This window comes from Pararge aegeria, chromosome 6 (assembly GCF_905163445.1).
Source record: "Pararge aegeria chromosome 6, ilParAegt1.1, whole genome shotgun sequence".
Taxonomy (NCBI): Eukaryota; Metazoa; Arthropoda; class Insecta; order Lepidoptera; family Nymphalidae; genus Pararge; species Pararge aegeria.
The window spans coordinates 10,963,802-10,979,253 of record NC_053185.1 but is presented as its reverse complement, the minus strand read 5'-3'; the positions used below and the strand labels follow the sequence as shown (position 1 = coordinate 10,979,253).

The 15,452-nt window shown below is 36.0% G+C and overlaps 1 protein-coding gene across 2 annotated transcripts in view; it reads right to left on the bottom strand.

Annotated features, from left to right (window-relative positions):
• LOC120624251 (integrin beta-PS) overlaps window positions 1-14,914 on the bottom strand; it is a 31,768-nt gene extending 16,854 nt beyond the window's left edge. The window contains exons 1-4 of one of the 2 annotated variants that reach the window (XM_039890690.1): window positions 14,737-14,914; window positions 3,930-4,255; window positions 1,930-2,100; window positions 897-1,125 (exon numbers count right to left, since the gene is read on the bottom strand). In XM_039890690.1, coding sequence (XP_039746624.1) covers window positions 897-1,125; window positions 1,930-2,100; window positions 3,930-4,221 — 692 coding nt within the window. In that variant the 5' untranslated portion in view covers window positions 4,222-4,255; window positions 14,737-14,914. Of the gene's footprint in view, window positions 1-896; window positions 1,126-1,929; window positions 2,101-3,929; window positions 4,256-7,069; window positions 7,518-14,736 lie in introns of those variants that run through there. The other variant, XM_039890692.1, reaches the window with a different exon arrangement.
• Between the last annotated feature and the right edge of the window lie 538 nt (window positions 14,915-15,452).

Here is a 15,452-nt window from a genome sequence, read left to right as displayed (position 1 = left end):
TCCTGTTAAAAACTGAAAAGCAAGTTGGAATGGTGATTGAACTTAAACCGTTGTAGCATACAACGGTTTAAGTTCAATCACCATTATTCAGGAGGGTTTTAAAGAATAGCTTATACGGGTATGGGTGGGAGTCCTCCGTTGCACTTTGTGTATTGGAGCTCGCAACTAAACTAAAAAGGGTTATTTTAGTAAGAGACAAAGGTTTTATTAAATCCATCTAAATATTACTTATAGAAAAGAGTGACACGAAGTGCACTGTACCATTTTACGGAAACGCCCGAAGTGGGAAGATGAAGTTGAATATGCTATCAGACATTGGAAGGGATTAGCTAGTCTGAAGGGTTCATTTTGTAAGAGGTATTACATCACACTTAATGACTCGATAATAATATCTAGCGGTCTAGATCAACCGGCCCATCAGCCTGAGAATCCATCAGTCCTGGTTACTATCACAAAATAGTGAAAATAATCGCTGGGTCCATGCTCTAAATCAATATTGGACAGAAGCAGGCGTTACTTTGCGGAAATCCATCATATATTATAAAAATTAAGCTTAATTTGCTAGACTCCGCGAACAGCAGGAGAATCTGTATGGCATAAAAGAAAAAAAAAAAGTGAAAAAATTAGTGGCTAATTTTTCGCTTAGCAATTATTCATTGTAAAGTCAACATCTCCTGACGATGCTCCGGTTTCGGAGCGAAACGTGCGTAGAGGGTACATATTGCCGAGGATCTGTTTGCTGTGGAGTATACAGATTGAAGAAATTATAAATTACAGATTCTCCTGCTGTTCGCGGAGTATAGCAAATTAAGCTTAATTTTCATAAGTAAGAATCAACGTTATTCCAGCCCTCACCCTATCTCAGTAACACTATGATATGATAAATTTTGACTTACTTTTTAGGCACAGTAGAAACATATGGCATTACGAGTTTGTCGACGAACGAACCGAACCCGATTCTAAAATTGGAGGTTATATTTCTCATCGTACTTGAGAGCAAACTGCCGAGCGTACTGAGTTTCTCTTTGTCATTTTTCATCGATCTACTAAGGTCCATGAGGTAGTAGAGATCTACTGGGTAGTCTTGCGCTTGGGCGTATGAGAAAGACATTTTTTGCATCTGATCTGTAACAAGGAAATATTCGAAACTTAGCACTGACTGCAGTTTAAAATTAATACAGTGAATAACATTTCAGCAGTGGGTAGTACAGATTTTTTTTGACAAAGTTCCTACTACCGCCATGCTTATTTCTGCCGCCAAGCATTATTATTACTTATGTTATTACAGGCGCATGAACACTGCATCTTGGCACTGTTATGCATTGATATGGACATAGGATACTTATTATCCCGGCTTAGTAACAATAGAATAGATACAGTTCGAATCAAAGTTCATAACTTCTCGAACTTCGTGCGTTTCGATGCGCAGAATTCAATATTCGGTATCAGCCAATCAGCGGGAAGGTACAGTTGCTTACCTGGTACTAAGATGACGAATGAATATTTTTATAATTAATATACATAAAAACTACACAGACACTGAAAAACATTCATGTTTATCACACAAACATTGTACAGTTGTAGGAGTCGAACCCACGGCCTTGAATTCATAAAGCAGAGTTGCTGCCCTCTGCGCCAATCGACCGTCAGGCCTCCTTCTATAGTGAGGAGTATAAGGCTAAACTTAATCAATGTCAATCCAGTTGCCAACTAAATCCAACGTCGGTTGACGAGCGATTCGCGCTATCGAAACATGGCGCCTCATGACACCACAAACCATGAACAAAAGTAATAAAAAAAAGAACAAACCTGATTAATCGAAAAAGTGTATTTGATTGAAAATATGATATATTGATGCAATCATTAATGCATAAAACACGATGATGCCATGAAAATACTTGTGTGAATCATTAAACAAGTAACACTTACTCATTCGCAATTGTAGCTTCACTCTCTGTGGCTTGATTTGCACGAGGTTATCGCCTCCGGTGGCTCCGTAACCTCCACCTTTCACGCTGCTGCTACTGCTACTGCTACTGCTACTGCTCATTGACTCTTCGTAATAGGAAGACTCCATTCCAATACCCATACGACCCTTTGCTGAAGTAGAATAAAAAAATCTCCATTACTTGAAACTTCTGGTGGCTATGAACGCTTGTTTCGTAGATGCCTATTCAAGTTGTCTTTAATTTTGTCGCTTCATCATCATCATCACGCCAACCACGTCGACTGCTGGACGTAGATCTTTTGTAGAAAAGTTCCTAATATCACGATTTTGGCCGTTAAGGTGCAACCGTTTTTGCTAGTCGTTTGATGCCATCCGTCCACTTTGTCGGGGATCTACCAACGTTGCGTTTAACGGTGCGAGGTCGCCATTCCAGCACCTTAGGACCCCAACGGCAATCGGCTCTCTGAGATAACCTGGCTCGGTTACCGTAAGTATTTTCCGCAAAAAGCTTGCAGTGATTACAATTTTTTATATTTGTTAGCAAAAGTTTGGATGGATGGATGTTTGTTACACAACGTCGCCAGAGCGGTTGAACGCATTTGAATGATATTCACCACAGAGACTTAGATTAGTTTGGAATAGGGCATAGGCTACTTTTCATCTCGGATAAATGTACGGGATTGATTTGATCGATCGACATGTTATTTTGCATCGTGGTCTTTTAGGGGTCAGAAAATAACCGTTTCTAATTTTGAGGAATTTTGCTGTTAATCTACGTTAATCCTCTAGATAAAATCTAGCCGCTGAAAGAATGCAATCTTGGCGTCTAACAAATGGTATTCACCATTGTTAGGCGCCATTGTTAGACGCCAAGATTGCATTCTTAATATATATAAAACTACAATAAACACTTAACTGAACAACACTAACAGAAAACACTAACACTTACACAAAAAAATAATTAAAGGCAACACCATGCCATTTCAAAATTATTTCGTCCATTCAATCTCGACCTGTTCAGAACACATTATTTCAACAGCCGAGCTATATATATTTATATGATGCTCATTCCGTTGTATTTCTAAACTTAACTAAATTGACGAGTCTTAAAGTATAGTGCATTTCATAGTGTTCTTTGCGGACTTTATAGAGGTTTTACAGGTGAAATGATAGCATGATTTATAGACCTGTAGCCTCAGTACAAGATTTACTCGTTCGCACTGGAGGAGTTATTTTCGCATATCAAACTCTATACCTTTAAGTAAATTGGACCTTACGTCACTCGTTTTAGAGTTGCATATCTTGCACTTCTGATTTTTATCATACAAACGTGCTGCCAAAAGTAATGGCTGGAGAATTGTATGCAAATCTGAGTTTAATAATAATAAATAATACAACAAGAATAAGATCCATTCGAAAAAACTTGTACTTTACTTGTATTTACAAAAGTATTGGCACCATTGTAGTAGTTTGTTCATTATACAACTTACTTCAAAATTACTCAAGATATAATAGTTTTAAGTAAGCTATTTCCCTAGTTTATACTAAAAGAAATAAGATACGGCCTTAACATCACATGCAAAAGTAAAACCAAGTGACTTCTGTCACTTTATAAGGTACGAGTCGAGTAGCGTAGGTACTAGGTACTATACACGTGTCGGTCTTTTATAAGGGCTAATAACACTTGGAATGATTTGAATTAGTTTGTATGGAAAAATAAATATGCTTCTCTGATTTAATATTATTACAGGGTGATTCCTTATGAAATAAACTTTTATAATTTAATTTCTATTAGGTGTAAAAAGTGTATTTTCATTTCATTTCATTTCATTTCATTTCATTTCATTTCATTTCATTTCATTTCATTTCATTTCATTTCATTTCATTTCATTTCATTTCATTTCATTTCATTTCATTCTTATGCACCATTCAACAGTATTTCATAATTCCGTTACACGTTGTATATTTTCTGATTACTTACCTCTAGTTAATTCCCGATTGTACATTGGATCGATGGACTGTTGGTTGTCTGGGTTGAATATATACGCTTCATCGCAGCCAGCAGTGCCGCCTTCCATCGAGGGGTTGAAGCAGCGAGGTCCGTTGAAATCGTGGGCGAAGCACCACGCACAGGACGGCGTTCGGGCGCAATCGCTACAAGTTGTTTTACTCGAGCATGGGTTCTGGGCTAACAACTGCTCGGCGCGTTGGCACATGCAAACCGCTAGCACGCTCGTCCACACGCATAACAGTAAGCTCGTTCGTCCAATCATTTTTATTCCTTTATTATCGACTTTAGGTCAATATCTGTAACAATGCAAACAAAATTTAGTAAGGAGAACTTGCTTCAACGGTAAAGGAAAACATGGCGAGGTAACTTGCATGCCTGGGAGTTTTCCATAATGTTCTCAAAGGCGTGTGGAGTTCACCAACCTGCACTGGGCCAGGTGGTGGGCAACGGCCTTAACCCTTTTCTTTGTGGAAGGGGACCCGTGTCCTGTAGTGGGCCGGTAATGGGTTTGTTTGATTTGAAGGTACCCAGATTATAGGTATCGGGGAAGACGGAAGATGGGAGTGCATTCCAGGCCTTTGCGGTGCGGATCAGAAAGGAAGAAGCAATGTTGATGGTATTTCAACAACGTAACGGAGATTCTTTCGGTACCTCGCAGTTCGATGGTAGAAAGGAGATGGCTTGACCAAATCGAATAGCTCCTGAGCACACTCTCCGAAATGTATCTTGTAGAATACAGCCAGACAAGCAACCTTGCGCCGGTGATCGGTGGGCTTTGAAGTCTGCTGACTACAAGGTCGTTGCCAATGAGTCTCCTAGCATATGATAATGATTACTCAAACAACTTCCTCATTCTCCTCATTCTCCTCATTCTCCTCATTCAACGTGAGTTTGAGTAAAGAAAAAGTAAGGTTGACAGGCATCTACCTTGAGGAAGTATCTTTTAAGTAATTTCTCGAGGCTCCCTCGATTGAGATCGAGTTGAGGTCCAAGAGACGTTTTATGTTATGACTGAGAATATGGGTGTCTTCTACATTCAAGCATCTAGCACTTAATAGTAATAAATATTATGAAATCCAACAATCTAACACTTTATTGGTTAACTACATCATAACTAATATAATGCGGTAATCTATTATACACTGTAAAAACTGAAGTTTGATGCTGGGCTATGACCTGCTCAAATGCTAGTAACCAGTCACCACAGTTAGCTTCTCTCAGCTGATTAGACGCTGAAGAAAAATTATCGATTCTGGGTATAACACACGGATCTTTGCCCTCGGTCTCTAATGGAAGGCAACCTAATGTTCGGAAACGTGCTAACGACTTTATAGAGGTCTTTTTGATGTCAGCTAGAAAGACATTATGTTTTGACTTCCGACGATAATTGAATGTTCGAATTCTTTTAACGCCTACAATCAATTACAAAAAGATACTGTGCAAAGCGTAGGCCTTTTACTACAACTACCTTGGAGTTGCAATGTATTTATATTTACCGCATTTTTAATAATTTTCGCTACCATTTACTGATTATAACTTGCACTATTTTTGTATCCGTGTATACTGCATGGATATAATGTTTTTGGTGTATATTATGAACGAAAATCAAGTCATATGGTGTTTGGAGAGTGAGGGAATAAAAACTCGAGCGTTTTGAACTCACCTGTAGGCGGGTGCACCCACGCCCGGCTATCGAGGTCGGTGTAAAGGCGCGGTGCACAATCGCTACTATCGTCAAACCGAACTGGATTTTACACACCAGCGGCCTTTTTAATAAAGTGGCATAGCGTCGGAATAGTTATGCAGTGTTGAATGATTGAATGAATGAATGCACTTTTATTGCACCCAAAACAAAATAAAGGAAAATGAAAAAAAACAACATAACAATTATACAATTTGACGGCCTTAACGCTACGAAGCGATTCTTTCCAGGCAAGCAGTTCCGTAGAAAACACAACTGCAGAAAAGTGGAAGATGGTGCATTAAAACTATGTTTTTACACACTTTTGCTGTCAGTTGAAGCGTGACAGACCACTGCATAACTATTCCGACGTTGACAATAGAATGGTAAAATACATGTGACATGGTTTACAAAAAAAACTCACCCCAGGTGTTTAAATACGGGACTCAAATTGATTTGTTAGAATACGCTAATCTCTAGAATTCATAATCAGTCGGATTGAATTTTTTTATTTTTTGCATTTTATATCTTAGTTTTAAAGAAATCTACTGGCATTGAAAGCACGAACCATAGGAGCGACGGGCGTTCGATGCAACGCGGTGGGTCCCAGAAAATTCGTATGGGACTGAAGCTGTACGTAGTCATTACTTACTAGTTTCATATAAATTAACATAAAACAAACAGGCCCCCATTCTTAAATAAAATTTTGACACCTTAGTACCAAGGACAGTCTTTTGGGTCACATATAGGGGTAATGAATGCATTACGAATTAAATAGGAAATGTGAATGTAATAGGAAATTGGGGCCCTGCAGCCAGTGATTATCGCAGCATACAGGCAAAAGTGACTCCCAAATTGAACTCGTTTCTGCATTTTGCGAATCCAGCTTAATGTTTAAGAAAAAGCTTACTTCACTGCGAGGTTTACATAGTATAGAATGCAGCTTAAGTCAGGAGTTTGTAACCATAACCAGTTTCGTAAAACAATAGAAGTTTAAAGATACAATTTCTAGAGCTCGTAGAAACAAGGATCGGCACTCGTCCGAATTAAATTCTTTACAAATATGATTATTACAAGTGGCTTCTAGATCTGCGTATACTGATAAAGTCATCCCCATGTTTATCTAATTCATAAAGCCCAAATTAATACGTAACGTAAATATTAGATAATGCAAAATGTAAGCTTCATCTCGTTTCCATATCTTGTTTTATTAGTGATCTCATCTGACTAAGACTGTTTGACATCATTCTCGTAAGCCCTATACTATTGTTGGCCGAAGGGTTGTCCTGGATTTCAATATAGGTTACTTTTACCCTGTTCCAGCTTTGCTTACCTTATTCATTTAATTTGTACACAGTTCACATACGATTTAATAGGTACTAAAAATTTTAACAAATGTACAAATATTATATATAAATAGATGTGTTACCTGTGCACGTATCTTGTAGGAAGAACTCTGTACACTACATAAATGTTCTATATGCACAGTAAAACACTAGCACCTACTGTGAAATGATTAGTGGTTTTCAGAACCAATATCATTTTCGAGTCACTGTCACTTTAAATTAGTCACCTTAAGGCACTGGTCACATTAAACTGAAGGTTTTCCTTCAACACACAATATAGCCGAACTTGAGACGATTTTCGTGACCTAACTGTAACGGCACAGCAACAAACGCTGTCATAAACGTCGAAGCGACGTCTCATAAGCAAACACAACAAATGTCACACTGATAAGCGAGTTGCATTAAAGACAGTTATTTTCCCCGTTTAAACGCCTCTCGATGTAGGTGATTCGTATTCTCGTTCGTATTTTTTGTGTCGAGTGCACTGCGAGCCGCGCGACCAGGCCGGCAGCGGATACACGCGTGACTAATTGTACAGAAAATAACTTCGCCAGCGCGGCGCGGTGATACAGAGGCGCCCGTCACCGCTTGTTCTTGGAACCAATACGTGCCAAATCACAGCCAATACAATGTTGAATTAGTCCTAATGTACCATAACTGGTGATAGCCTAATTAAATATAGTAATTAAGCTTCATTTTCATTGTGGAGTACCACAATGAACATGAAGCTTAATTTAAGCTATACTTTGCGAAAAGCTCGAGAATCTGTACGTAGTAATTTATAACATCCTCAACATCGGCTGAGGATGCTCCGGTGTCAGAGCGAAATGTGCGTAGAGAATAAAGTCTGTTTGGTGTGGAGTATAAAAATAATGAATGACGCCGTACAGATTCTCCTGCTTTCCGCAGAGTATAGCAAATAAGGCTCCATGTTCATTGTATATCATGGAATTCCGCAAAGTAACGCGTGCTTCTATCCAATATTTGATATCGAATCTCTGCACGCACCTCTAACTTTTCAAAGTTATATTCTTTTTAAGCAAATAACCCACTACTAGCTTAAACGGTGAAGGAAAACAATGTGAGGAAACCTACCTAATACCTGAGAGCTAGCCATAATTTTCGATGAGGCGTGTCAATTCCACCAATCCGCACTGGGCCGCGTGGTGGGCTAATGCCTACTAAATCCTTCTCACTATGGGAGGAGACTCGTGCCCTGTAGTGGGCCGGTAATGGGTTGATATAATGACGATGTAGGAACCATAACCTCATGAGCACAAGGATATTAACGACCCAATGCTAGCACATTTTCCTTCACGGAGATGTTTATCTTCTCCCACAGTTTTATCTTATCCACTCCCCGAGCATTAACACAAATAATATCCAACTAATGTACGAGTATTATTAAAAGGTGATTTACTTCACCTTTCCCCGTTACCGTGTTTTGGCACGTAGATAATTAAATTGTATCCCTTGTCAGCGGGTATTCATCGGTGGATAAAGTTTTGGTTTCCTGCCTCTGCTAGTTTTAAAGACTTTTTTCAGAAAAACCCATTACAAATTCAATAAGCCTAATCGGGTTATGAATTTGTGAAAATCGAACCTCAGGATCTGTAGTCGAACATTCTAATCACTAGACCAAAGTGAAGGCGCTGTGCTACAGCCTGTTATACATTGCCATAACTTGTATAAATTTAGAACATAGTAATTATGTAAGCTGCGAGTCGATTTCGTGGAGCATAAAAATATGAATGAACTAGTCTTTTATTTACCAAAGATACATCGTAAAGGTTCCATTTATGATGATGATGAATAATAGGAGTTTACTATGTTTGAACTTTGAACGCGGTGATCTCAGAAGCTATTTAGCAGTGCCATTTGAAAATAATTTTAAAGAAAAATAATTTTAAATTTTAATAAAGAGATTATAGACTTATAAGTTATCCGGTTTATTCAGGAATATTTTTTAACTTAATAATTATTTTCTTTTTATCCTAATCCATTTCAGTTCGTGGATATTGGTGGTGTTATTTGAATAATAATAAAATAAAATAATCTTGAACTAAAAAGATCACGATTTTTGAAGGCCATGATTCAAATAACACAAAGGGTATGGATATTTCATGTTAAATGTTGCTTATATCATCGAGAATAACAGGAACGTAGCACGAAAACCGGTGTTATTGTAGGTCATTGAGATTACGTCATATACATAATGATTTAACTCTCAATCAGCGTTATTCATTTATTTTCATATAATGACGTTTTGTCATATGGATTATGTATACCTCAAAGAGCCTGAGATGTAGTCTGATATATATATATCGTTCAGAAGATATGTGGTTCTAAGAGTGAACATTAGTTTAATGTTTACTCCGAGATGACTGCACCGCGCATGATGTTACGAAATTATGCGTTATTTATAGTTCCTACAAGATTTCATTGTTTATAAAGACCACACATATGAACATTAAGATGATGTAAAGTCAATTTGTCTTCACAAATGGGATTACCAATAAAGTTTTCTGCTTTATTTTCATGAATTTTTAATTTTCTATCTCGGATCGCTAAATAGTTATTTGATAAGATTAATTTATCGTAATTTATATTATATTTTTTTTGTATGATCAATATACAATATACGCAAAGATAGTGTAGAGTGAACTTTATAGAATTGTATGAAAATACCAATTTCCAAAAATACTGGAGTATATTTGCATGATTGTAGTTATCATTTTATCATTCAATTAAGTATGACTTTGAAATTTTAAGACCAAAACTTCGCTTACATTTTATTCTAAAGCGAGGTAAAACTAATCCACTGAAACATTTATAAGTAATGGCGATGTCATAAATGAACGGTTGTCATTAGACTTAAGTACTGTTAGGGATTATGGAGATGACTCAGGGAATGCATTAACATCATAACTCCTTTCGGGCTCTATCACACGGACTGCATGTGTGCAGATGACATGTTAAACCGTCTGATTGTGACTTGAACTGCACGCATTCTGCAGTTGTGTGGTGCCAATCGGAAATCGACGGACATTTAGTGTGGTAAAATGTTACATAAATACAGGACGCGTTTATGAAAATAAATTTTAACTACATTATCAAGTACAACAACAAACTACAGAAAGTTTCTGCTTCAGAGCGGGCTCCTGTATGCCAAAAAATAATACCTAGATTTGAAGGTCATGCTGAAAACGCCGCTGCTATATTCTGAATCGTTACGCCGCGACTTAGCATAAATGACTACAGTACCTTGGACCGTGCAAACTTTTGCATGGAGCTCCTAAACTATAAAAGTAGCCACCACAGCACGCTTATGATAAAAATCCAACATCCACCATAAGTTGAGCTAATCAGATTTATGTGTGCAGTTTTCCTGGTAATATCGACTGCAAGCGTGCAGTCCTTGTGCCGTAGCTTTTAGTTGAGATTTGTACTGCAGTCAGTTCAACCCACAATTAGTGGCATATAATGTTATTGATTTACTGGCCGATTCTAGTCCTCCGTTAATTCAAAATCTTAACAAGTTTAGTTAGTATAACATGTATTTGTTGTCAATATAAATGCCAGTCTGTTTGTTAGTTAAACCTTCTTCGCGCAGAATCAGAATAATGGATTGACGATGCCTTTTGCATAGAGATAATTTGTTGTCAATATAAATGTCAGTGTGTTTGTTGGTTTAAACTTCTTCGCGCAGAATCAGAGCAATGGATTGACGAGGCCTTTTGCATAGAGATAATTTGTTGTCAATATAAATGTCAGTGTGTTTGTTGGTTTAAACATCTTCGCGCAGAATCAGAGCAATGGATTGACGAGGCCTTTTGCATAGAGATAATTGGTTGTCAATATAAATGTCAGTCTGTTTGTTAGTTTAAACTTCTTCGCGCGGAATCAGAGCAATGGATTGACGAGGCCTTTTGCATAGAGATAATTTGTTGTCAATATAAATGTCAGTCTGTTTGTTGGTTTAAACTTCTTCGCGCAGTATCAGAGCATAGAGAGAGTCTAAGCCTAATTTCTCCATCCCAAAAAAACTGTTACTAGATAAGGGATAGATCTACAGAAAATCCGCTATTATCTTAAATTGCTTAACAGATTTTGATAAAAATGTGTATTTCACTCAGTAGTTATCTTAGACCTTAGAAAACCAGACGATAATTTGGATCCTGAAAGGTACTAATAAATTTTATAAATGCGAAAGTGAGTTTTGAGGTTTGTACGAAGCAACTTTTACAACAATTATTACAATAGTAAGGAAGTAGGGCTATACCCTACTGTTACTTCTGTTACGTTACTTATACTACACAAAACACATGTCGCGTGGAGGAATAAAATAAACATTCACCTGTTATGATTTGATAGTATTACCCCGGAAGATATTATAATCTTTATGCCTATATTTGCCTTAACGCTAGTTTTCAGTATTCAGGTTAAAGCCATTACGGAATATAATACGGAAGGTTATATTGTAAAAAGCTCAGGTAAAAAGTAAACACGTCTAACTATAACAGAACCTTGTCCTTTATCCGTGCAACCTGAGTCCAGTTGCCATATATACCGTCGATAACGGTGGAGGGTGCACATCGGGTCGACGACCGCTCCCGTCTGCTTTAAAGGTGCGGCGCCACCGCATTATAGGTACATCCCTATACTTAAACATAGTGCCCATTCAAATCAAAGCGATTCAACAAATAGTCCATATTAAACATGTTTTAGGCGAAATAATTATATTGTACCTTTGTGCCACCAAATTTTAAACTTTTTATATTTTTCTGTATTAATTTGTGGTGTACAATAAAACTGTATGCATTTATTCAATGTTTACATAGTCTAATGATATACTTCAAAAATGTATAGTTTGACTATAATCAGATTTAATGGCGCATGTATTTAGATTCAGGGCCTTGCACAGCAAATCAATTAGAATAACGTAGGTGATTTTACAATTTTATAGGTAGATGCAATATAACTATATTTCCATATTTATAAACATGAGCTCTTTAAATAGAGCTTTCAAACTAATGTTACTATTTTGATGCAGTTCTTTCTATTTGAAAACTGACGTGATCGATATCGTTATTAGTTATAATTTAAGCGTTTTAATATCATCAGTTTATTTCCAAAATGACAAAAGTGTCTACCAACTTCCACAGGTTCCACAATTTTCAGTATTTTAAACAAAAGTCTTAAGTTCTCACTAACAACAAACCAGCAAATTAAAGTATTTTTTGTATTCATAAAGGATGCATTTAGTGTTTATACAAATAAACATACCTATAGTCGTAAAAATGTAATAGGCCCGTTTTGACACTTGTCATCGCGACGTAACTAGTTATGGAACCATAAGACTCTGTACTCGATACTCACGATAAATCAATTCAAGTTTGTATCAGTACTTGATTGATATTATTATGTATTGTAAAGTGTTCGTTCGTTCAAAGTATTCCTTTAACTTCACAACCAATACGCGTGACTGGCTGTTGATTATACGTCCACTTTTCAACATGTTGAAACGGAGTTAGTACTATATAACAACAAACACAAAAATCGAGTCAAATCACTATGTTTAAATTAATGTCCAAAATAGAAGACCCATAGTTAACGTAATAGTAAACAATATATATCAAACTTAAACGAGCGCACAGTCAACTTTACAAGATGAGGAACGAAAAACTGCGCAGTGCGCGCGGGGACGCTTCAGTCATGTGCCGCTTGGTCAGATACATCATCTCAGACTCATTATTTAGCACCCATTTTGAGAACCAAGCTCATTCTTTGCAGTAAAGATAACTACACAATATATAATTTCGATATTCAGTAAAAAAATGGTTACAGCTCTATTATAAAAAAAAAAAAAAAGACTGAGAACGTAACTGTTTTTGTAACGTTTCGCAACAATTATAAATTGCATGATACTATGAAGTAAGCGCAAAAAGAATACTCGCGATATATTCTTTCATATTATTTAAAGTCCCAAAAAAATTTACGTATTTTTTAAAACACTGTATGTAATTGATTTTAATTTTTTTGTTTCTTTCATTTTTGTTCCAAGTTACATTCTATGGTCTTGCACAAATGTCAAAACGGGCCTATTACATTTTTCCGACCATAGTACAGTTGTGGCCATATAAATAAGATTTACCTATTTGAAGTTCCAGATTTTTTTTACATAAATCATGTTATGTGTTCTTTCTTAGAAGTAACTAGCTATGTAATGAAATAGCCACATAAATAGAGCAAATGGGATAGGATAACTGCATTAAGTATTTTTTTACAAATTTTATTTCATTGCTATCATACCAAATTCAAATAGTAATGAAACTGGACCAATAATTCAGAATAATTTAATAAGCTGCTGACAGTTTTTTATATGAAACTTAGAATAAATGAATCACAAAATTAAAACAAAACAAGGCCCTTTTTGCACTTTCCTAAGACATTATCTCTTGTTTCTAATTTATGTCCATTTCTAGTAAGTCAATTATTTATATCAACGTTTTATAAAGATCAATGTTTTGTTTCACAAAGATTAAATTGCTATAAATATATTCCAAAGCTACTGTATTTCTATAGAAAACTACAACTATTTCTTTAGAAAATTTCATGGTGAGTTTGGCGTGATCTAAGTTTGTATATTGATCGGGCAGGATTAATTTTTCTAACTGAATAGGCAGCAGACCTAAATTTACCCACTAATGTCTCCATATGGGAACACCCCAATCCAAGTTCACTCCTAGAGAACTGTGGAATTCTCCATTAATCATTACATTTTTCACATTTCAATCAATCTTTCTCACATTTGGTAAAATGAATTCCTCACACTTAGTTTTTTTAGCATTCAAAAATAATTTATTGACAGTAATACTTTAATGCTAAGAGTGTGAAGAAAAAAGCAATTTAATACATTTTAAACTAAAATTAATTGGTACTCAATTTTTAATTAAAGCTTTACACCAGCGAGGCATTGACGTTTCACAACAAAAATAGAGTTTCATTCTTCGAAGAACGGCATACTCTCTTTAATTGCCATACTGTTTATTTGAAACTTTTTTCTTGATTTCTCGCCATAGATGCTTGATTGGGTTTGGATCTGGGCTGTTAGCTGGTCAAAGAAACTGATTTTGACATGAGAAATTCCTTAATGGTTTGTGCAGTATGCTTTGTAATGTCATGCTGGAATGTCCAATTAAACGGAAGCACATAGTCAGCAAAAGTTAACATTGCTTCTTGTAGTATATTTTTGATTGATCCATATTTCATTAATCATCTGTATCAACTATTTATATACCGCTAGTATGGAACAGTTTTGCAATACCGAAAGAAATACAAAGAGAATACATGGTGTTAGTTATATTTGTTAATTTGAAAAGTCTTCCCTTTAAATAACAGTTCTTAATTATACGACCAGAACTGTATTGCATATATTTTGATACCCCACTTTTTCCATTAACAAGAACTGCATCAATAAATATATAAGGTTAAGAGAATGCGTTTGTTGGTTGTGAAACTTAAAGCTTATATTTATTTTATAGTAAAACATTCTGAGAACACACGGGCGTGGTGAATAAATAAATATATCTCTATAGCAATGAACAAACAATTGATACTTCTTGCTATATGCGAGCAAATGTTATACGTTTGTATGTTATATGGAAATGATTCATACATCGTTAAGAGTGGGTCCAAGCCTGGACCTTGGAGCTTTTCGACCCATACAAGGCATCTGATATTTACTTACCTCAGTACAGGACCGTTTAGCAAACCGAGCATCTCTATGGGACTGTTTTTGTATTGTAATTCTGTTTAACATACGCACTATCTATAAACTTTATAAAGACAAAAAACAGTCACACTCAAGTACACAATCAAACTCAATAAAATTTTAACCAATCCACAAAAATTAGAAATAAAAGAGCTAGCTAGTGCCAAACGCCAGTGCCAAATGTAAAATGTCAATCACAAACCCACAGAGTATGATATATTAAAGGCTAAAATAAGTATACAGAATGAGTTTGTATTATAACAGAATATACGCAAAATAAAGACCCTCAGCCAACGAATTAATAATATAGGGAAAACCCGAGAAGTTATCCAAGAAGCTTAAACTCAGGCTTTAATTAATCAAGATAACCAGCAGAAAACGACAGACGACTATTATAAAACTATGGTGGCTGTGGTAGCATACTACTACCTCGTTCACAATCTATCCCAATTAACCGGCTAGCTTACAGAAAGTTTTTTGTCCAAGAAATGTATAAGGATTCAAAGGCGTTTAAACAAACAAATTTTAATTATAAAGGACCGTAATAAATCGACACAATGAGACAATATCCGTTAATCACCTGAATCTAGAGTAAAGTAATGATAGATACAATGTAATTATTTTTAAGTTATAACTATTTATTAATCCTACGATTTTGCAAAATTAATACATCGAAGATTAATACAAAAGAG